This window comes from Micrasema longulum, unplaced genomic scaffold, assembly GCF_059751315.1.
Source record: "Micrasema longulum isolate JH-2025_06_02 unplaced genomic scaffold, ASM5975131v1 h1tg001414l, whole genome shotgun sequence".
NCBI classification, from domain to species: domain Eukaryota; kingdom Metazoa; phylum Arthropoda; class Insecta; order Trichoptera; family Brachycentridae; genus Micrasema; species Micrasema longulum.
The window spans coordinates 492250-516216 of NW_028278600.1; the positions used below are offsets into that span (position 1 = coordinate 492250).

The 23967-nt window shown below is 33.3% G+C and overlaps 3 protein-coding genes across 6 annotated transcripts; all 3 read right to left on the reverse strand.

Moving 5' to 3' along the window:
- Nucleotides 1-442: 442 nt before the first annotated feature.
- On the reverse strand, nucleotides 443-7330 carry LOC148275487 (uncharacterized). 3 transcript variants are annotated; one of them, XM_088235660.1, is made up of 5 exons: nucleotides 7194-7330; nucleotides 4994-5131; nucleotides 3864-4104; nucleotides 3409-3572; nucleotides 443-903 (listed from the first exon to the last, which is right to left on the reverse strand). In XM_088235660.1, exons 2-5 carry the CDS (start codon nucleotides 5127-5129, stop codon nucleotides 641-643), a joined length of 804 nt encoding a protein of 267 aa, XP_088091786.1. In that variant the 5' UTR covers nucleotides 5130-5131; nucleotides 7194-7330; the 3' UTR covers nucleotides 443-640. The 3 variants fall into 3 exon arrangements, with proteins under 3 accessions (XP_088091786.1, XP_088091784.1, XP_088091785.1); XM_088235658.1 differs by having other exon boundaries at nucleotides 4994-5279; XM_088235659.1 differs by lacking the exon at nucleotides 7194-7330 and adding an exon at nucleotides 6960-7164 and having other exon boundaries at nucleotides 4994-5279.
- A 1665-nt stretch (nucleotides 7331-8995) lies between these two features.
- On the reverse strand, nucleotides 8996-18483 carry LOC148275488 (uncharacterized). Of its 2 annotated transcripts, XM_088235661.1 has the most exons (5): nucleotides 18257-18483; nucleotides 16270-16363; nucleotides 14214-14387; nucleotides 12301-12413; nucleotides 9003-9960 (listed from the first exon to the last, which is right to left on the reverse strand). In XM_088235661.1, the coding sequence occupies exons 1-5, from the start codon at nucleotides 18395-18397 to the stop codon at nucleotides 9898-9900; spliced, it is 585 nt and encodes a 194-aa protein (XP_088091787.1). In that variant the 5' UTR covers nucleotides 18398-18483; the 3' UTR covers nucleotides 9003-9897. The 2 variants fall into 2 exon arrangements, with proteins under 2 accessions (XP_088091788.1, XP_088091787.1); XM_088235662.1 differs by lacking the exons at nucleotides 14214-14387; nucleotides 16270-16363 and having other exon boundaries at nucleotides 8996-9960; nucleotides 12301-12420.
- Nucleotides 18484-19964: 1481 nt separating this feature from the next.
- Nucleotides 19965-23961, reverse strand: LOC148275489 (thyrotropin receptor-like). The gene is made up of 4 exons (XM_088235664.1): nucleotides 23935-23961; nucleotides 23572-23764; nucleotides 23294-23490; nucleotides 19965-21429 (listed from the first exon to the last, which is right to left on the reverse strand). The coding sequence occupies exons 2-4, from the start codon at nucleotides 23749-23751 to the stop codon at nucleotides 21258-21260; spliced, it is 549 nt and encodes a 182-aa protein (XP_088091790.1). The 5' UTR covers nucleotides 23752-23764; nucleotides 23935-23961; the 3' UTR covers nucleotides 19965-21257.
- Between the last annotated feature and the right edge of the window lie 6 nt (nucleotides 23962-23967).

A 23967-nucleotide genomic window follows, 5' to 3' on the forward strand; every position in this document is an offset into this window, starting at 1 on the left:
GAAAGTAGATTCGTAACTAGAACGTCGTGAGTCATGACTACGATTTATTATTATTATATGTAAACTAAAATATTATTTATGATATTCTTAGAGGTGAGGGTCAGTGCTATTCAAGCTTCTAAAGTCACTGCGACCTGTGAAGATCTATTGTGACGGGTCCCCGTGAATAGTTCTCGCCCTCTAAGCCCAGGTCTATAAAAAGCCTGGCTACTGTCTGGAAGGCGAGAGTTTACATTTTGCTAAATCTCCCCCTCCAGGCCCAGATCCGTAAAGTATCGGTCTATTAGGGAGGGGAGAGAGAAACCTTTTTAATATCCTCAGGTTTAACAGTGGTCTCCCAAGAATTATTTATGATAAGTACCTACAGTAAACTCAACGAGTGTAATTGGAGACATTTTTTATCTTCCAATGTGAATAAAATAAACTAATTCAATCTTCGACGCCGTTTTTATTGACAACCGGAGGGCAATTTAATCACTTGTTACAAGTGCTACACAACACTTCTACGGCACATAAAATTATTTTCATCAAAAAATATATCGGCGGGAGGGTATTATAAATAGAATGGTAAAGGTACACACTATGCAAATGATGAAAACAATCAGACAAAGGAATATTAAACAAAAAAAAAAATATTTATTTAGTTTTTTTTCTTCATTTTATTTGCCTCTCTTCGTAGTCTCCGATTAGTTCTTTTGGTGTTCTGTGACTCTTCTTCTTCATCTTTAGACTCCTTGTCAGACTGCCCCTCGGAGCAGGAGGGACTACACTCGTCGGTACTCTTGTCAGCCAGCAGTATATCCTCGGTGTTAAATTCCTCCTCTGTTTCTGATTCACTGTAGCTCGGCCGCTTAGTCCTTTTAGCATTTCTGGGCGGTTTCTTATCCTGCTTTTTACAGTTACCTGTTTGGAATTTTATTAAATTATTAATGCCTAAACGGGAAAAGTTTAATAACGTTTAATTAAATAGAGTCAAACAACATACATCTAAAGCTCCGCAAGAAACTCGCCAAGACATTTCACAACATCATCGAGATCTGCACTGGTTAAAAAGCCCAGAGAGAATAAAATATATGCTTTGTGGGACATTATTCAAATCCCTTCATGAAATGGCTCCAAAATACCTATCATACCATTGTATTAGTGAAAATACATGTCAAAGAAAATCAACTCTTTGGTCAGCAATTGATTCAGGAAGAGGAAAACTTGTTGAAATCCGGCGCTCCCCAAACACTAAATTTAGAGATCGTGCTTTTGTCGTTGCCGGCCCCTCTGCCTGGAACCAATTGCTTTCAAACTTACGAGTCATCGACAGTCCCACTCAGTTCAGATCCCAAGTAAAATTTCACTTCTTTAGATTATCATACCCTCAATTTTAAATCATAAAATATAATATGTCACTTTAGTTTAGCTAGAATTGCTCTTGAGGCGATTTTTCACAAAAATGGCGCTACATAAATCAGCCAAATATCATTATCATTACAGTGCGTTTTGCTGTGCGGCTGTGAGACATGGTGCCTTACCAAAGGAGATGAAAAAAGAAGAATAATATTTGGTAAAAAGCGAGATATTTATCTCAATATCGCACTTGGAAATGATTATCTTGAAAAAACTGACGTGACAAAATATTTGGGAATCTACATAGATTCACAGCTCTCTTGGATTCACCATTTTGATTATGTTAAATCTAAAATCTCTTCAATCACTGGTATAATGCATAGGTTTAGGGGAATTCTTCCGATCTCACTTCGCCGCGCAGTGTACTTTTCAATGATACACTCTCATATGGTATATTTGTCGTGCATCTGGGGATTTGCCACAAAAAAAGTGTGTATCAGAAATACAAGTAATACAGAATAGAGCTATAAGAAACATATACGGTATACCAATGGAAACGCATGTCAAAGACATTTACAAACTTACTGACATTCTCCCATTTTTGGTCATACCGTATTATGAGATTACAAAAACGGTGCTTCAAGGTGTGAATAAAGACTCTCTGACTAATATTGGCTATACCTTTAATCGTGACGTCCATCAGTATAATACGCGACAGCGTCAAAATATTCACGTACCTGGATCACGCACGACAAGGTATGGTTTAGACCTTAGGGTCTCTGCTATACCTTGCTTGTAGCGAGTACAACAGGCTACCGGAGTCCTATAGAACGTCAATAAATAACTGTATTAATTTAAAAAATTACTACTTGAGGAGGTACGTGGAGGGTGAAATTTAGTTTTAAGTTATTTTTTCCCTTAAATATTTCTTTCTTGCAATATGTAAATATAACAATTTTATTTTTAATTTTTATTATGGATTGTTTAAAGGATGGCAAGCGGATGTATGATTTGTATTATATATTTGCTTGCTATCGTATTTCAGTTTTTATGTACATATTATTACTTGTTACTTTATTACTATTTGTTGCTATACTATTGTTGTTAACATACCTATGTGTAAATATTTTTCTGTCCCAAAATGAGTTTGTTGTAACTCCTGGGAGTACAAAAAAAAATTTTGTATGATTTAATAAAATAAAAAATAAAAAAAATATTAGAAATTTCTTGGAGAGACCACATCACTAATGACGAGGTTCTCAGTCGATTCCCAATCAAAACCATCTCAGAGAGGCGAGCCCAATAGGTCGCCCCCATTATACGCCATGAGGGTCTTCTGCGTGACATAATAGAGGGAATGGATGATGGGACAAATCACAGAAGACGCCCCCCAACAGGAGTATTTAGGGCAAGTATGCGAGGGTTTGAACTGTTGTCAAACTGCGCCTCATATGTTGAGCTGAAGAGGGCAGCAGAGAATAAAGCGCAGTGGAGGACGAGACGCGGGACTTTACTACAAACCAATCCCCAGGATTGAGACTGCGAAGAAGAAGTATATTGCATTTCAAATCGTGGGTAGCTGCCTTCTTTGCCTTCATTTCCTGGCGGACTTTCTTTGTGGTCAAACGTGATGCTTCGCAGAAAAATGCTGCCGTATGTGATTAAAAAATGTAATTATTACACCGCAGCCGAAATAAACATTATTAATTTGTAAATGGGAAAATAGATCACAAGTAATATTTTTTAGAACATTTTTATTATGCAACATAAACTAATAATAGCAGTAACTGACAAAGTCGAGGCAACGAGTTTCAGAGAAATATCAAATCACTTTCACATATAAATGTTTGGGCGTGGACCTATCGTGATTTGAATTTTTTTTTTTCGAATTTTCACTGAATCTAAGATGCAGTTTGTAATGGAATAACATTTCTGTTTATTGTGCATTAGTGACGAAGGAAAATTTATGCATATAGGTACATTATATTATATACCATAGATCATAAGTCCGAACAAAATCAATTAAAACAAAAAATATGTTTTGTAGCTTTCGTTACTGGGTGTACTAACCTGTTTGAGGGGCAAAACGAGGCGCTGGAGGACCAGCGTGGGTGTACTGGGCTCGGTGTTGAGGATTGAGTCGGTAGCAAGACAGTCCCCAATGGCACGGTACAAGAACTGGCCACTCCGGATCACCAATATGACAATACTCCGCTATGTGCTCGGGGTTTACCCTGTTTAATTTACAATTTAATAATTTATTATGTTGTCAGGTAGTGCTTTTCTTTTAATATAATTCTGAATCGGATTGTGGTTTCGTGGCTAGTGCCGCGGACTCACGGATCAAAGGTCCGAGGATCGAACCCCACTTTACTCCAACTCGATTCCCATTTCCTAATAGTGAGTTATTTACAACTCGTGATGATAAAAATGGCCCCAAAATTGAAATTTTTCGTTAAATTATAAAAACGTAAATACTTTTTTTTTTAAATGCATATTTTATGCAATTGTAAAAATACTCTTACCTATAACAGGAACTACCATGCGGACATTTAGATCTTTTGGTAGCCAAATTAGTGGGAGCGACTCTCGGTGTAGAGTCATCTGGATTCTTCGCATCATCGTCGGCATCGCTTACTTTGGCCACGACCTTTTGATCCGCTTCACGGGGCTTTACATCTTCAGGTAAAGTGGGATAGTTGAGACAAGCACGTTTTGCAACAGGACTATAATCGTCCTCAACATCATCTCTACTGCTATTCGTTTCTAAAATGATGTTTTAGTTTATCATTATGTTTCAGCATTGTTTTTATTTTGAAATCCCTAGTAAAATCTAAAAAAGTACGAACTGAAAACTATAGTTTGTGATCTGACTTATTAAAAAAAAACTTTATATTTTAAATTTCATTTAAAAACCCTTACGGGTTACATACATTTGACAAAATAGTTTTACTTTTAAAATTCACATCTACTGTTAATGATAATATTTTTAACATCTTTTGTAAAGGTTGTCTGAGTCTTTTGCTTAGTTTTTTCTGGTAGTTTATTGTATAATTTCAGTCCATGGTTTATTAGTCTCGACTGTCTTTGTCTCGTTTTACAAGGTTGTTTATGGTATTATTCTGATATTCTCGTATTGTGTCCATGTTTACTACAATTTTTTTTCAAGTTTTAGTTCTTCGTCTACAATTACATCAGTGGCTAATTTATGAATAAATTAGTTTGTTTAAAAAGTTCTTTAGTAGCTGTTAGATACGGTAGGTCATATACTAACTTTAGTATTTTATTTTGCTGTCTTTGTCTTAGATGTATAGATGTATAAGAGATGTATATACTTTAAGGTCTTTGTAGTCTGTTCATGTCATTTTGATTTCCTGTTCCCCTTAGTAGTTGCATAAAACATGTTTTAGTTTTTACATAAGCTTCGTACGTTAGATTTTTTCCGTTTATGGAAGTTTTTGATTTAAAAAAAAAGACTCGATAATGTTGCCACTTTGCTAATTAAATTGTTGATATGAATTGTCCATGTCCATTGTCTGTCTATTGTTGGTCCTAAGTATTTAACATGAGCAATTTCAGTTAGTCGTTTATTATTTTATTTATTGAAAAAAATAGAATTTGAGATATTACATTTTTTAATGAACGTTTTACTAACTTAAAAAAGATTCGTCATTATCTCCACTTCTTCGTCTTCTTGAATGACTTCCTTGACTCGCGCGCTCTTCCGGTGTATCATTAAATTCCTCCGTATCTTTGTCATAACTGTCCAGTACTTCATTTGTCGTGTTCATACCTTTATCAATAAAACTGACTGAAAAATCATAGGAATCGGCTAAAAGTCCAGTGGAAACATCGCTACTTAAACATGTGACATATCTACTTTTTTTAAACAACTTGTGATTTTTCCAGATCGTGTAGTGAATACAAAGGTTGAAATGCACCTGAAACATTTGATCAAAATGAGATTTTATTTATTTAACAGAATTTATATCGGTACCTAGTACCTACATATATCACGAATGATTATTATTGTTACAATATTTGAGTTTGTTCAAATTTTTGCAGACAGAAGACTGGATTTCAATCCCCTCGCGAGTCATTAAGATTAACAAATTACAACAGGGATGGAGAATACCTTAAATAAGGGAATATGGAAGTCTCGGTATTTACAGGGCTTATGACCTGTCATTGGCTGGTTTAAGTGGCCACTTTACACACTGTGTAACATTCACCATTTTGCCTATGTTTGAACATCCATATTTCTTCAATTCTTCCATTTGTTGATTTTAGTGAAGTTAGTGGTCATAAGTCCTGTAAATGCCTAGACTCCCATATTACCTTATTAAAGGTATCCTCCATTCCTGTTGTAATTTGTTAATCTTAATGACTCCCGAGGGGGTGAAATCCAGTCTTTTGTCTGCAAAAATTTGGACAAACTCAAATATTGTAATGAAACCAACTGGTCCAAGAAGAAGTTTAAAAATTGGAAAATCGTTTTCAGGCGTTGCCTAGTATGTGAAGTAATTCAGTCAGATGAATCTCTTCACAACAATAAAGGTTTCGGCTCTTAACTTCACTGAAATCAACAAATGGAAGAATTGAAGAAATATGGATGTTCAAACATCGGCAAAATGGTAAATGTTACACAGTGTGTAAAGTGGCCACTTAAACCAGCCAATGACAGGTCGTAAGTCCTGTAAATGCCTAGACTTCCATATTCACTTATTTAAGGTATTCTCCATCCCTGTTGTAATTTGTAGATTATAATTGTTATTTTATATCTGATGTCGTCTGCATCACTTGTTGTAACATCAATATTTTTTTTCATTTATAATGGCTTCTATTATGCTGTGTTAACATTATTAGCCATGAACACACATACAATATTTACAACTATATATGAGGACTCTAGTATCAAATTCGGACAATCGTAATTTTTTTAAATATATTTTTTGGTTGGTCACGAGTTACAATGGAAAAAAGTATTTCCTTGACAAAAAACTGAAGATACATTTCAAAAATGGGCATCTATCATCTTTGCATCAATATGTTATTTTATATATGTATGTTTTATATATTTATTAGTAGATGCATGTAGATGTGCGTATGCATGTATAAATGCATATATATATGCGTTCATATATATGTGCATGGATGGCTCGAAGTGTGCACTCGGTATTTTTATTTGTTACCAATGATAACCTCCACAGAAAACGCAAATGTTAATTGTAAAATCTTTTTTTTTTTTTCGCTAAGAAATTTCACCATTCTGCCCATGTTTGAACATCCTCCTTTCCTCAACTCTTCCATCTGTTGACTTTTTTGAAGTAAAAGAGCTGAAGCCCTGTAAATGCCTAGACTTCCATATTCCCTTTTAAAAAATGTTTTCCCACACTGTTGGAATAAATTGAAATATGAATGACTCCCTAGGGAGGAAATCCAGCCTGTCCGCAAGCATTTGGACAAAATCAAACATTGTTCAAAGAGAAAACGATTATTTCAATAAAAAAATAATAACAAACCATATGAATTAAGAGAAATTTTAGGATATTAAACAATTGGTGTGTGCATGAGTGTTCTAAACTAATATACAAAGAAATTGACAATATTACTGTACATACCGTTTGTTTACCAAATAAAATAAATAAATTCGATATACTCTTCACAAACACCTTGAAACAACGTGTCTACACAAATTAGAATCTTGTTAGAATCTCGAGTCAGTTAGATAATATTATTTTTAATTGCACAGCATAACGTTGCTTCCAAAGAAAATCCGCGTACCAATAGGCACCTACATAATTTTCAAGCTCCTATTAGTACGTAAAAAACAATTTCAACTTATTTTTACACACCTTTAGATCTCTTCGATGTTTGATAATATAAAGTTTACTTCCAGTCCAATGAGTAAATATTATGTATAACCGGTGTTTTAGTCAGTTGGTAACGTTTGATAACTTTTAACGAATTTTATTTTCATTGTATGTATTCATAGTAATATAGATACCATTATTCTGAAATAAAATGGCCGGCAATAGAGCAGGGCCGAATACAATTATCCAGTGTGTAGTTATTTTGGGCTGGATTATTCAAAAACCGGGTTGTGGTCCTGTAGCTAGGTGTTTCGGACTCACGGATCAAATCTCCGTGGTTCGAATCCCACTCTAACCCGACTTGATTTCCATTTTCTAATTATGAGTTTTTAACAACTCGATGAAAATTTCCCCTTAAAATGAAATATTTGTGTAAATCATAAGAACGCAAATATTTATTTTCATTAAAAAAAAAATGTCTTATGTTCTACTAGTATTTTACAGCATTAAAATCAAATGATCTTCCTGACGTTTATTACCTTCATAATATTATGTAAGTACAATGATAAATTTAAGATGATACCGAACGATTTTTTTCGATATACCTACTACAGTCAACTCAATTTGTCCTCCAGAAAATTAGAATATTTTAATGAAAAAAAATGTATTGTCCGTATTATACGTTAATTCTGTGATAAACATATAAATCAGACTTTGGTAGTATGCCTTAATTTAACAGTTTTGTTTTATAATGCAAAACATTTTTTTTCATTACACGTTCAACAATTTTAACATGGGGATCCTGACATGAAAACGTTTGTCAGTAAGTTCAACTAATAATGCATATAAGATGGAAAACGGGTGAAGAAAATTTATGTAGACTTAATATGCTGTGAATTGTTTTTCTTTGATACCAATAATATTTTGCCTGTAAAGTATATCTCATTATTTTTAATGATTTACGTGTACATATTTAAAATTTATATTTATGATTCTATTTTTACTATTATAAGTTTTTTTTTAATTGTTCTTAATCCGATTCGTTTTTTTTTCATATTTTTTATGCATCTTTATTTTTTAAATCATTTTTTAAATTAACTATAAAATATTTTTTAATGTATACAAAGGTAATTTAATGTCCAGCTCTCTGGGTAAACTTTTCACAAGGAGGACTGTTGTGTTCAATTTTTTAAAAATCGTATTCATTATTTCAATATTATCTAATGAAAAAACTCATGCAACAAAAAAGGTCCTTCATAAACACGGGAAATTCTCAGCTAGTCGAGATCTGAAACTCTCTGGGTACATTAAAACAAAAACTATTAATTAAATATAACACGACAAGTTCATTTTTTTTATAACTTATTGCCCAAAAAAGTTATGTTCAAAACTCGTTTATTTATCGTAGCTGCTCCAAATTTAATTTACTTTGTCCCCATTCATATATTCTTAATACAAAATTTTGTGACATCAAAAAACAACTTTTTGAAACACTGTAAAATAAAACATTTGTCAGTGTGTAATAAGTTTATGTTCCTTTAATTATGTTTATTTTATTATAATATCAAAATTTTGAATTGGTCCACTATATTATGAAAATCCCTCTCTTCCACACCTCCACTCTATTTCCTCATCTTTTTGAGAGCCTTTTTTTTCTCATGTCTTATATAATATATTTTTTTTCTCTTTACTGTGTTACATGTTCTCTCATTATAGTTGTGAAAAACTTTAACTGGATGTTTGTACTATTTTTTATTATTCTATAACAACTGTTGTTTTTCCTTAATAAATAAAAATAAAAATATACTTAGATACATTGTCGTTATTAAAACACACGTAAGAATATGTTTATTTTTCGAGATTCAAAGTAAAAAGTAGTGAAATAAATTAAAATAGGTTATTTTTGTTTATTAAAAAAAGCAAAGTATATAAACATTTAAACGTATTATAATTTTTTGGCAAACGTTGATAACTCGTAGAGACAGACAAATACAGACAGACAGCACGAACTTTTTAAAAAGGTATATAAAATTTATACTAATTATCCAATTCGTCGCTGTTTCAAAGCGTTATTTATTAATTTATTGTATTAGTGAATTTATCTAGTAGATAAGATATCATTGCCGATAAATAAAAATATTCGTCAACGATAAGATCACACCCTGAGCGTAAAACCAAAGTACAAATAATATGTGCAAATACTGTAGTTTAGAGATATGAGCGTTTGAAGATTTCGCTTTGTATGAAAAACTAGGTTTTAAATTTTCTTTTTTTTATGCCTTGATATTTTTTTTTTGCAATGACCTCTTTTACATATTCAAGGTTGTGACAAATGTGATTGTTTTATATTTAAACCTCAAAAAGGAGAAATTATCAATTGCACTGATTTTACACTCGGGGTGCAAGAAAGTCGTAATCCACCAGTGAAATAATACGGTAGTATCCGTGATGTAATAATTACAGCGTAATCAAAATATGTTCTCATTACGACTACACGATGACATTTTTCTGCGCAGCATCACGTCTTTTCATGGTAAAGGGTGCGAATCGAAATGCCATTTTCTTCGTGCTTGTAAAGTATCCATGTATTTATTTTTTTACGTCACTGCCATAGAATAATTTATTTACCAATGTATCCCTTTTTGAAATTTACACTTTTGTAATCTGGCATTCTCTCTCATGAAAAATAATTCATAATAATGTCACTAATAATAATATTATTTATTTGATTCGGAACGGTGCTGGTTTACGGAGTCACTAGTTTTACACATTTATGGTTGATCATTTTGACAAATTCTTCTTTCGATATCTGAAAAGAACATTTATATTGTTTATTACAAAATACAACCACATACCAAATAAGTTCATTTATTTTTTTGTCATTTATATCAGCCAAAAAAAATGCAATGTTAACATGTGCCATATTTATTAGGTAAAAGTAATATATTTTTTTCATAATAATTTTAAAAAGTGTTTTTACACAATAATATTTCAGAGTCCCTGGACTGACACGTGAGGCGTAAAACTGTTCATCTTACCTTCATGTAAAAAAACAACTATCAAGATACGCTGCGATTGGTGTACCAATGCAGTGCCCTATGCATTATTCGGTGCGGAAAGGGAATGATGATGATGATAAGTTGGTTATGATGAAATTCGGTGGTTTTATTAAATTTTTGCACTATGATTTTTTTAAGTTTTGTATTTTTGAAATTACTCCGCGTATGACATCGCAAGTTCTCTTCCACTTCTTCTCGGTCAGTTCCGCCGATTGGTCCATTGACAGTTAGTAAACCGTAAATCCTTCTCAACTCTCTTATCATTGGCCGATTCATATGAACTAGTGACGTCGTTCAAAGTAGTTCGTTTTCATTGAAACAACAGACAAAACTAAACAAAAGACTTTCAAACAAACTTTTCAAAAGGCGTAAAGATATTATTATCAACAACATAGTATGAATAAAAAATGATATAGGTATTATTTTTGTAAAATGAATGTAATAATCCTTAAGGGTTAAGAAATAAATTTCAAATGAAAAAAAAAAAAAAAATTTCCATACATTTTCAAAAAACTTTGCCGTACAATTGAACGTAGTTTTGCAGAAAGCAGCCAGTCCGTAATTTTGAAAAAATTAGATATTGGTATTATCGGGAGCAATAAGGTCAATTCTATGTTCTGCTGAAAGCAGCCAGACCGCTTACGTACAAAAAACTGTAATAATCACCTTCTGAAAATATCTCTTCAATCCGTGCCTCATGTCTGAGGATGGTTATTACGCCTGACTCCAGGCATGGCTCGTCTGTGGACAGTCTCCCTCCATCTGGAACGGTCTTGTGCTCTTCTATAGGCATTCGTCAGTGATGATTCTGATAACTCAGTGACTGTACCGCTCCATCTTGTCGGTTGACGTCCACGCGACATTGTTTCTTCGACACTTCCCAGGAAAATAGTTTTCTCCAAACTATCAGAATCTCCCCTGGAAATATGCCCAAAGAACTGCAGGATTCTTTTCTCGCACATAGATATCAGTCTTTCTCCTATGTCCAGTTCCTGTAGAATAGATGCATTCGTACGTCTGGCCGTCAACGGAATCCGCAGCACTCGCCGCCAACATCACATCTCGAAAGCTTCGATTTTTTTCTTTTCAGATTCCCTCATTGTCCAACACTCCACACCGTACATGAACACTGAGAAAACCAAGGCCTTCACCAGTCTCTTTTTGGTGTTAATGGTTATACTGCGATTCTTCCAGATCTTCACCAGCCGACTCATAGCACTTTTGGCAATACCAACACGTCGCCGTATTTCACTTTCACACCCACCACCATCGCTAATGAGAGAACCTAGATAAATGAAATTGTTGACTCTTTCTAAGTTGCGCAGTAAGGATAATGGCGCTACTTTATTAGCTCGATCAATAATCATAAGCTTAGTTTTGCTCATATTCATTGAGTGTCCCAGATCTGAACTAGCAGCATCTATTCGGTCAATCAGTTATTTTATTTCAATCTCTGACGATGCAATAAGTGTGGTGTCATCAGCATATCTTAGGTTGGATAACTTCCTTCCTCAAATTGTGAACTTACTTGTCCAGCCGTTAAGTGCCTTTCGAATGATATATTCACCAAATATATTAAACAAGACGGGAGACAAAATGCAACCCTGTTTAACACCTTTTCGAACTGGAAATATAGTCGATCACAAAATAACACCTTTTCGATCTGAAAATAAAGTCGATCACAAAAATGACATTTCTCAATTTGCAGAAAACACCAAAAACACTGGAAAATCTTACGGTACTTTAAAAATCAATACAACTGGTCAAACACATAATTAGATTATTGTTTTAATATTTAAAAAAAACTAAAGTTTGTATTGTTTATCATTTGTCAAAGTCAATAACATTCCAACTGTTGTGTCGATTTGATTATTCACTCTTTTCATTAAAGTGCTATTATCTCAGTTTCACTTTTCTATGGCTGGCTGCTTTTTGCATAACCACGTTCAATTTCTCTAATATTTACCGCGTTTAAGAAAACATTTTTACATCCAATTTCCCGTAGCAAAATACATCTTATTTCCTTGTTTTTAAATGGAAAACTTCGCTTGGTATTTAAATGTTGAGAATTATTTTGTTATTTTACGTACACATCCATCTTCGTTTTCGTCGGCTGCCACAAACATTTCATAGATTTCCTCATCATTCAAGTCCTCCCCGAGAGTCTCCACAACGGCTTTAATATTCTCCACTGTCAAGTAATCTGAGCACTCAAAAGGAGAAAAAATAAATTAAATCAGTATTTTGATATTATTACGCGTTTTTAAAATTTTCTCTATAAAATTGATCAATTCCATTTGTTATTCCTAGAGTAAAATATTTTCAGTTCTCCGGCACGTGTGGAAAACTTGGCATTATCGATTTCAATTAAAGATTCTACCAACCGTTACCATGATTATAAGTGGATTTCTGTATTAGAAGTTACTAATAGGGAAATATTACATACTACGAATACCGATATATGTGAAATGTATAATCAAAATATTATTGTGGAGAAATGTTTTCATAAATAACTTTTAAAATAAAATTGTTTAAAAAAAATGTCTCCACAAAAACGCAACATGTTTGGCCTTAATAATTGTGACGTCAAGATTTTTAATTTATTTATTTACGACAGGCGCCGTGGCGTAGTGGGTTAGACGGCCAACTGTGAAACTGGCGTCGCGGGTTCGATTCCCGCCAGTTGCAAGAAAAAAAAATCCAAGAAATATTTTTTTCTCAATTGGTCTGGGTATTGTGGTGTATTTTTCATTACCTCCTGCCATATCTTCTCTATTCCACCTGCTGACAAGCCTAAAAATAGAGGCTTAGCGGGTTATTCCTTTTAAAAAAATACAAATTCCTACAAATAAAAAAAAAAATACTCTGAGGCCAAGAGCCCTGTGTTGAGCTGGGATACAACATGATGGAAAGTGGAAGCATGTACATGATCAAATAATAGCAAAAATAAAGATTAAAAATGATTATATAAACGTATATTTCAATAAACATCTGAACAACACGCTTAATAGTATATGCAATATCTCGCAGCAGTCTCCTGCAATGATCTCTTTCCTAAGAGACAACATGAACGTATTTAGGTATAATACTCGTGAGGAAAGTACATTCTTATCTCTCATGCAGATACTAACTTCAAGGTAAGGAACGCGGGCAAATGTGTAAATTGAAAATAAATCGTATATATTATAGTTGATGGATGAATAATTGTTGATATTAAAAACATAATATCAGCAACGGAAATCGGTATCACAAAATACATAATACATTTACGGCACGAAATGTCAAAACGAAATATGAAATGTTCTTCCGGTGCACGACGTTTAATATCTTGTCCGAGTTGACGTTGCATCGGATTACGCGTTGCGGATCAAAGCGGGGTTCGGCTTTGCCAACCACACGACTTTTGGTGTTGCTCTCCACAACACAAATAACAACGGTAAAAATGGCAAAATGACCCAATGAATCATTCTACCGTTGGCATAAAGTTGGAAAAAACATTTCTTCAAATTTTTATACTAAACGGCAAAAGATATCTTGCGGCTAAATTAATCAGGAAGTTCGGTGTTTTTTTAAATATTTTATTTATTTTTTAATAGTTTATCTAACTAACTTAATCAATATAAAAATAAATAAATTTGTATAGTATTATCAACGCTGTGAATTTGAAATTACTCCGCCTGTGACGTCTCACGTTCTCTACGTGAGTTGTCCTGATTGGTAGGTTGGCTTCCCGGTAACCGGAAATGTATCACAACACTCTGTCATCTGTTTATTTCGGAGGACTAGTGATGTCGTTCAAAGTAGTTCATTTTTATCAAAATTATTTTTATGCATTTTCGAGAAACTTCGCCGTTCGGCGCGTAAGAAAATTTTTGTACGTCCAATTTCCTGTTGCATTGAACTCCTCAGTATCAAATTTATATTTTCTCTAAACGGACTACATAGTACAATGATTAGTACTAGATTTGAGCTGTCTGTGTTTGATACAATGAAAAAATCATACCGTTATCTTCAATATCAAAGTGCAAGAAACTTTTGACAATATCGAACTCTGTGTCCTTCTCGGTTATCTTCCTCATGATGAGCGTCGTAAAGTCCTTCGAAGACAGCTTCCCGCCCTTGCTCTCCCCGACACTGGCGATCATCGACTTCAACTCCTCCGATGTCACCTCGTACCCTGACGCGAGATATATTTTTATTAAAGAGCAGTCATGTTTGTAACAGAACCATAGATGAGTATTTTCCTCTTGACGGCTCCCTTCACGTCCCAGAAAAAATCCTAAGGGCCTTACTTATAAACCTAGTATAAAATTACACCTAGGCATAGTGATTAAATAAGGATGGGAATAAGGTACTTTTTTTCATAGTTGTTTTTTTTTTAATAACTTTAATTTCCTGCCTTTTACTTTTTTATTAGTGCTCTTTGACTGTTATATTTTTTAATTCCTTAAAATACATACATTTAATAAAATGTTTTTAATTCTTATTTTTAAATAACTGCTAAGTTTTTCTTTCGATTGCTTTTTATTTTGCACCACAACATGTCCGGAGAGTTAATTACAGCACAGAACACCCAGGCTTTATGAAAAATCTCATTTTATTTCGGCGTTCTCATCGGGAATCGAACTCGGATTTTTTTCTTGTAATAGGGAAAAATCACGTAGGTACTGCAAATACCGATTAAAATATATAAAATGGATTTAGAATAATTTGCTGTATTTCCAAAATCAATATGGATATTGTGGAGAAATGTTTTCATATATAACTTTAACAAAGAAAATATAAAAAAATATGTCACTAGAAAAACGCGACATGTTTGGCATTGATAGTTGTGACGTCAAGATTCACTACGATGTTCTATAAAAATTTTAATGGTTTGGAACAAAGTTAAAAATTAACAAGAACCGTGACGTATTAGGGGCGTTACCAATTCAATAACCGTTTTTGCGGGAATTCAAAATTACAAATTCAAAAATATTTTTTACGCTACAAATATGCAGAAAAAAAAATTTTTTCCTGGAAATAAATGTAAAAAAAATAATCTACTGAACAGTATTTCAAGACCCTTTTTACTTAAAAAAATGTTTTAAAAAAGTGACATTTCCTTATTACTTGAGCGTGATTTTACTTATATTTTTAAATTACTTTTAGTGTTGTTTTTTTTCCCATTTATAATATTATTCTTGTAATTATAAAGAAATAATAAATATATTTCATTTATAACCTTAGCATGTAATATAATATGGAAGCTTCGCTGATTCATTAGAATTAAATTTATTTTGTATACTCTGAAATTGTAACAATTGTACGGTATGTTTTTCTGAATAAAATAAAAATTAATATATATTCTCTTCTCAAAAGTGTTTTCCCCCTCCATTGCATTAAATTTCAATCCTTACAAACTTCCTAGGAAATGAAATCCATCCTCGTCTACAATTAAATTGACATACATAAAAAAATGGAATCAGTTCAACATCGATTTTTTTAAGAAAGATAGTCTGGAGGTTGGGTTTATCCAGTGATCAATATACGTATAATGAGTTAGAAACTACATTCAATATATCTCTCTTCAAGACCGTCGAAATAAATTCGACCTTCTAGTCCTATTTAAAATTCTCAACTCGCTCTTTGATGCGCCTGAACTACTGAGCTCAATAAAATTAAATATCCCAACTAGAAACCTCAGACAAAACTTACTCTTTCATACCGATAACCATAGAGCTAACTATGATTTTATTCCCCTATGCCCAGAATTCTTAAGTCTGCCAACAAACATATCAGTCTTGATTTCTTTGATAACAAGTTGGCTTCTTTCAAATGATCACTGAATCGAATTCAATGTTAAACACCTCCCTCCCGCTTCCACTCCCATCAAGTCTACTATATACCATTGTGTCTTTCTACTTTCCTTTATAAGAATTTTCTATGTATAAATATGTCCTTAAAAATGCCCATCGGGCGTATATACAAATAAATACTAATAATACTGTTGAATCAACTCTTCTTATCGTAAGTATTTATTGTGTAAACATATATGTTAGTACATGCAAATGATTTACCTAAGGCTTTGATGGCAATTTTGAAACTATAGGTGTCTATCAATCCATGCCCCAATTGGTCCAATAAATCAAAAGCCTGGTTTATTTGCGCTTTCTTAAAAGGAAATGAAAATTATTAGGGTTGATGAATATTTCAACAGGGAACATTTACATGGCTTGTGGCCTGTCATTGACTCGTTAAATGTTTTGCTATTTTTGGATTGGAATTTTTCGGTATATTGTTAACTTAATATATCAACGGTAAAAAGCTCTGTGACTGATAAACCACATGATGATAAAAAAAATGCAATATGATGTTATTCAATTGATAAAATTACTGTCTGCCTCGTAGTTTAATGGTTAGCGCGTTTGTCTGTCATACAAGAAGTTTCGGGTTTGATTCTCGCCACGATCGACAATATTTTTTTTTTACAATGTGATTTTACACTAGAATATTTCATAGTCCCTGGTCTGGTCATCTTACCTTCATGTAACAAAAATGATCAAGATACGCTGCGATTGGTGTATCAATGCAGTGCCCTATGCACCATTAGGTGCGGTAAGGGAATGATGATTATGATGGTAAAATTGCTATAATGGACAAAGGCTATTGTGAAACAAGCTTTTGCTACCATTCGTATTTGCAAAATGGTCATGAGAATAAATAAAAAAATATCCATTACAAATTTTAAAAGAGTAACTCGTTTATTGACAAAAAAACTTCGCTTTTTGTTTGAGGGAAACCGATAGCAAGACCTGATGTCTTTAAACGGTTTAGGGTACGTGGAGGAATGTACTTTCATCCATTTGTTTAGTTTTCTGTAAAAATATTTGCTAATATTTTATTTTTTGTTTCTGTCTAATATTGGCACTATAGAATTATAATATATCAAAATGCGAGTAGAACCACGTTTTTGTATACATCGTAATGTGTCCAAAAGTCCCTCCTTTACACGACATCCCACCTGCGCGCATGCGTGAAGTGGACCCATAGTGTTGCCCGACCGTGAACAATACACACAAATATAAGATAATTTTGTTTTACGCTATGTTATATTTTACAACAAAAAATATTTTACTGCCTGGACTTTAAAAAAAACATGTATTTTTATTAGGCAAACGTAAAAAACTCAATAAATAATAATTTAGCAATTAAGTAAATTCAAACCGTTTAATATTAGACTATGGCGTATTATTAGAACGCCGGGTAAAAAATTCAACTACCCTGGCAATACTAACAAAATGTCCACGTGCTTTTATTTAACAATCTGACAGATGGTAAAATAATTGAATTCTGAAATAATATTAATAAAATAAAATAATAACAAATATTACATTTAATTTAAACTACAATTTACATAAAATCAATAGAGCGTCAAATAATTTAACTCGCGAACAACCTAAGACTAACAGAAAAAGAAACAGTTTTGTGTATACAGCAATAAATTTATACAATAAATTCAATTTCTAATGACCTAAAAAATATATAAAATATATACGTACTTAAAAAGCACCTAAATAAAACAGTTTTAACAGCCCGTGTGACGAGTGATATGTGATGTTATTTTATCGACTTTTTATTCAAACTATTGTGTCATAATATATTATATCTCCTCATACTACCACTTTTGCTGATTGGGAACATTTCGTACAAATGAAATATGTAATATTTAAAGTTAAAAACTATGTATTTTGTCATAAATAAATAAATATTAATTGTGAATTCGCTTCTTACTCATGAAATGTGATCATACTGTATTTTCTTTTAATCCCAGCAGTATTTTGACACTTGCATACGACAAAACACGGCATAATTGAATTTAAATCGGCAGTTGCGTACTGAGCGACGCGACGTCTACAGAGTACCTAATGGCCAAAACGTAAAACTACTCATTTGTGAGTAGTTTAGTCGAATTCAGGTTGATGAGCGTATGCGGTTTCTGGACCCTTTTAAATCTACGATTTGCACCAGATGGTAACATAGTAAATTTAAAAAAACATTGCCTACTTGCGCATTTGTCAGCACAAGCCATGGATGAATAGGCTTGTTAATAATCTCTTCAAACACCTCATCTTCCTCTTCCTCTACCTTTAGTTCCTCTTCCTCTAGTTCTTCAACAGCTTCAACAACAACTTCAATCTCCTCCATTTCCCGAAATAATTTTTAACTTTTTGTGTTTTAAGGGAAAGAGGAAGATTGTAGCGAACACCGAAAAATGTTTTTTTTTAAAACTGATTTCTTGTTTTCAAGTAAGTTCAAAATTCGAACTCTGAAAGTAAGAATCCAAGAAAATTTCCTTGATAAAAGGTACTTAAATACCCAGAAAACCATTCCAAAAGGTTTGCAATAGTTTCCGAATTCCTAAGATCCTTAAAACTAAAAAATCGTATGTTTGTTTTTCCCACAAAAAAAAATAAATTGAACGTAACTCGTATTTTGCGAATGTTCCAAACTTACAAAATATTTTATTTTGATTTCAATGCAAAAATATATACAAATATGTAGATAGGGTAGATATTTTAATAAGAAGTTTAAAAAATACATTTTTTCTACCGATCTGTCACACCAACGATAACAAAGAATGATTTAATACTTGAACCGGGTTGTGGTCTCGTGGTAGTATTGTGCTCACGGGCTAAAAGTCCGAGGTTCAAATCCCACTCTACCACAACTCAATTTCCATTTATCTAGCACAAGTTATATACGACTTTTAGGAAATGGTCTGAAAATTTAAAGATTTGGGTAAATAATAAGAACTAGTATATATAACTTTATAAATTAAAATAAAATATATATTCGCTGGAAGACGATTCATCAATATATCGTCGTTGTACATCAAATATGGGCCATGTGACTGACTCGGAGCACATTCTAAGAAAATTGATAAAAACGATTAAAAAAAAAAAACAAAACCGAAAATAACACTTCTGTGTATGGACAAAGTAGAAAAATACAGTGTTTTTCAATAAAGTTAAATATTTATTTAAAATATTAATTACTTTATGCCAAAAAGTCGCATTTTCTCAGAATGTGCTCCGAGTCACATGGCCCACATTTGATGTGCAACGACAATATGTAGAAAAATGCAAAGAACCCTTTTTTTTACAATATTAAATTTACATTTTATAGCTACCTAGGATAGCAAATTCTCTTCCAGAGCTGATAAAAAAATGTGTAAATTTATTTTAATTAAGTTCTTCGTATAAAATTAAGCTAGGTTAATGTTTTTTTCATTATTTTTATTGGTGTTTTCTCTCTTTTCTTTTAAATTATATAAATATTTGTCTTATTTTTCTTAAATAAGATTTAAAATATCTGTGTTAAATAATAAATATTTATAAACAATGCACAAAAGTTACTTGATTACATGAAAACATGAAAACGTGTATTTATATTTAATAAACAAACATTTAAAAAACAAATCAGTTAATGGCTACCTATAAGGAGTTGGTGTTGAATGAAATAATTAGATAGTGAAACGCTTCATAAAAATGTTTGTAATTGGAAAGAATTGAAAAAAAGTCATATTTTTTTATAATAAACTACTGCCTATTTACGTTTGAGTGTTTTTATGTCTTCATAAATAAATAAAACATTTTATGTCATATTCCATAATAATTATGACGAAATTGAATAACTGAATGAATGTTTTGTAACTTTTTTATCAGTACTATCCAAGTCAAATACTTTTGTAATTATTTTGAAGGCATGGCGATTTTCAAAAAAGATTTATGCTTTAATAATCTGCAGTAAGATTTGACACAAAGACTGATGACGTCATCATTTATCTTGCGAAGATTGGTTCGTTTTAATGTTTTTATTTTAGAATAGTTATGTCGTCTCTACAGTAATTTATTTATTTTACTGTTTTTGCAAAGTACAGAAGTTCATTGTTTCAGGTTCCGACTATCTCAGAATTTCCTGTTTGTTTTGTATAATTTGTATAATGTTTTTCGTATAATTTTTGAAATACCTAGGTTATAAAAATATATACAGCTAATCTGCTAAACAAAATGGATTTTTTACCCTTGAAAAAAGACGCAGTATATCTGAATTATGGTATTTACTAATGTAAATTATTAATTAATAAAGTAGACACTTTTAATCTACTCTCGAAAATTAATCATAATGTCCTTTCGCGTGACAATCTGCCAGTCTGTACCACTAACTATACGCAACACTCTTTCCTCTATCGTTTTTGCTCAAACTACAATGCTTTTTTCATCTATTGATATATTTAACACGCCACTTAATTTATTTAAAAAAAAATAAGAATTATTCTTTCTGGCTGCGATAGGCTCCCACTTGCTATTTAATTATGATCACGCTTGTACACACCTAAACACTTACTATTACACAAATACACACAAACATACCTCTGCACTTACTCTCATACAAATATACTCAAACACATACTTCTGTTGTACCACAATTTAATATGTATGATTTTTATTTAAAAACTTCGCGGGTCTGTCTTTAGATCGTATTTTTTAAATGTTATTATAATATCATTGTTGACTGTTTGTTTCAGTAAAATAAATAAATAAATAATTTTTCAGGTGCCAATAGACCATCTCATTTATTCATTTGTACAATGTGTAGGAGCTTAATTAAATTTCTAACAAATATAAATGATTATGCGTCCTAGATGGGTAAGCTTTTTAGCTCGGCGTGGCGCGGCGCCGGCGTGTCGAAATTCAGACAAAACCTGGCTTGATTCGATTGCCGTGTCACATTTAGGAATACTAATAATGTTTGCAGCCCCAGTAAATGAAAGCGAAACTAATCAAGTCTTGTAAAGCTAAGGAAGCGTATCGTTTGTTCTCGTGAGAAGATCGTCCATAAATGATGCGTGTCGCCCAAAATTTCTTGGGGAGTCATCTCTGACACGCGCGTTATAGGTTACCCAACGCTACCCTAGACCTTCCATAAAGTGTTGAGTCGTTTGTTTTATAAGATGTCTCTATCTACGTATTATCCTCCGCTAAATAAGAGTAATGATGATTAGTCAGACGGGCAACTCGTCGTAGCCCGTGGTGAGGGAGCCCCCCGGGGCCCTCCCGCGGTGGCCCGCCGCTCCCGGCTGCCCCCCGTGGGGCCCCGCCCCCCCGCTGAGCAGCTGCTCCCTATTGGCTCCCGGAATCTTGTACTGCTGGGCCCGTACTGTGCACAGTCCGTACCTGGAAGCAAACCTCTTTTGAGAACATACTCCGCTTTACTTTTGCCTTTTGTTGGAATATATACGTAAAAAAATATATACAGGAAGTATTCTTGATACTCCCAGTCGGGTCTTTATTTCGTGAATGCGAAATTACATTCGTTAGTCTCGTTATTAGGAGATTCTTTTGTTTTGTTTTTTAGATCACTCGTTCCGGAGATACAACTGAACTGAGCTCGCGCCGTGCACACACAAGCCCAAACTTTGATCTTCACGCGCAGCTTTGTGACGTCACCCCGCAACCCCCCTTTGCTTGTGACAAACTATTTCTGGTAGTCGACAAAACGGACTATCCAGGTATCCAGTCATAGTTTGAGATATTCTGTTATCTTTAGGTATAGCTTTTGCACACGATTCCCTCAAAAGTACACAAATATTGGTAGCGGCAAAATTTTACATGACACCGAGAACGAGACATAAAATGTTTATTTGAATTCATATAAAAAATACGAATATTCTATAAAAATATATGTAAATCGTATGGTTTTCATTCCCCTATGCCCAGAATTCTTAGTTCTACCAACAAACATACCAGTCTTGATTTCTTTGATAACAAGTTGTCTTCTTTCAAACGATCACTGAATCAAATTCAATTATAAACACCTCTCTCCCGCTTCCACTCCCACAAAGTCTACTATAAAACATCGAGTCTTTCTACTTCTTTTATAATAATTTTCTATGTATAAATGTGTCCATAAAAATGCTCATTGGGCGTATATATAAATAAATAAATAAATTATCGTTGATCGGATTTAAAAAAAAACTGAAGTTAATATCTTCAGTCTTTAATTTAAGCCCGGCCTCCCCTTAAAAATCGTCAGAACTTTTACGTCATATACCTCGTCTGCCCTCTATCTTCCCTTGCATTATGTACTGTTGACGGGCATATTTTTCTCAGCAGAATATGTGGCCAAAGTATGCGGCCTTTAGTCTTCTGACAGTAGTGGTTAACAGTTCTCAGTCTTTTTCCATTATATTCAGTATACTTTCGATGAGCATTAAGCCTATAAGATACGCAGTATTTTTCTGTGCAATCACATTTCAAATACCGCAATTTTAATATAACATGTATGTATATTGTTAGAGGGCAGTTTAAATTAAACAAACACCGCGCTAGATTGAACCTTTCCAAAACTTCTAGATGTAGTTTAGGTGATGAGGAAACACCTAAACACATTATATGTAGGCATTACATCATAAAGGCGCCTCATCCTCGGGGGACCACTGGTTAAACCTGAGAATGTTAAAGAGCTCGTTACCTAATAGCCCGATACTTTACGGATCTGGGCTTGGAGGAGGAGATTTAGCAAAATGTCAACTGTCGCCTTCCAGGCAGTGGCCAGGCTCTTTATAGACCTGGGCTTGGAGGGCGAGAACTATTCACGGGGACCCGTCACAATAGATCTTTACAGGTCGCAGTGACGTCAGGAGCTTGTATAGCACTGACCCCCACCTCATAAGAATAAGAATGAGAATGTATATATTGTATTGTACATTTTAGAGATTTTTACTAGGTATACGTTGTTGTTTGTTTTTAATTTTACGCCTTTTGCGGTTAGTCATTTTTTACTAGTGGAAACATAAGCTATTTCCAGTGACCACAAAAGCTGACTATAAATATAAGGTAAGGATCGTGGACTTTTATAAAACTACTTACAAACAAATCATTCCAATGACGGCTAAGAACGAAAATGAAAACTGTATCCAAATAAATTGACAAAACTCAAAAATATTCATTTGGTAGATTTAGAAAAAATGATCTATTTGATATTGCTATTGTACGTTTTGTACTGTTATTATTCTAATAAATTCGTATATTTTTTTACCTGGACAGTAACAAAAACAGATCTTTCCTGAACTGGTGTGTCAATATGGCGTATAGAAAGGGATCAGCCAGAGCATTTAGCGGGTACACGAGCACCAGCAGGAGTTTGGCTCCTGTCACGTTCACAAAAGGATGCCCAGCCAAGGCCCCAGCTCCAGCTGCTCCCACAGGAAATACGCAGGCCATGTGAGTTGCTATCTGGAATAGTTAATTAGCTAGTATCTGATGTGGTAGAAAGATTGAGCAAAATTGAAATTTGGGTTTTTTTTTTTTTTTTACCAATATTGCCATCTTGTTAGCTACACTGGCTTCAACATTCCGTGCAGCACAATGACGAGAATCCCTCGCTAGGGTACAGTAGATGTGGAGGTAACATCCTGACACAGCCAAAACTGACAGTGCTCCACCTAACAGCAAAATCCACAAATATGCACCATCGCCAGGACTGCTTTGCCGCATCGGAAGACAGACACTAGAACAGAAACATTAATCAACAGAAGATCTCAAAAACCTATCAGACGTAATTCATTATATAAAAATAAATAAATAATATTTATAATAAATTAAAGCCATCTGTCTTATGGCACGGATTCTCGATTAAGATATTATAGAAGTTGATCATGTACATAAAAGAAAACTGACCTTGTTGAAGAGTAGTCGCTGATTCCAACTAGA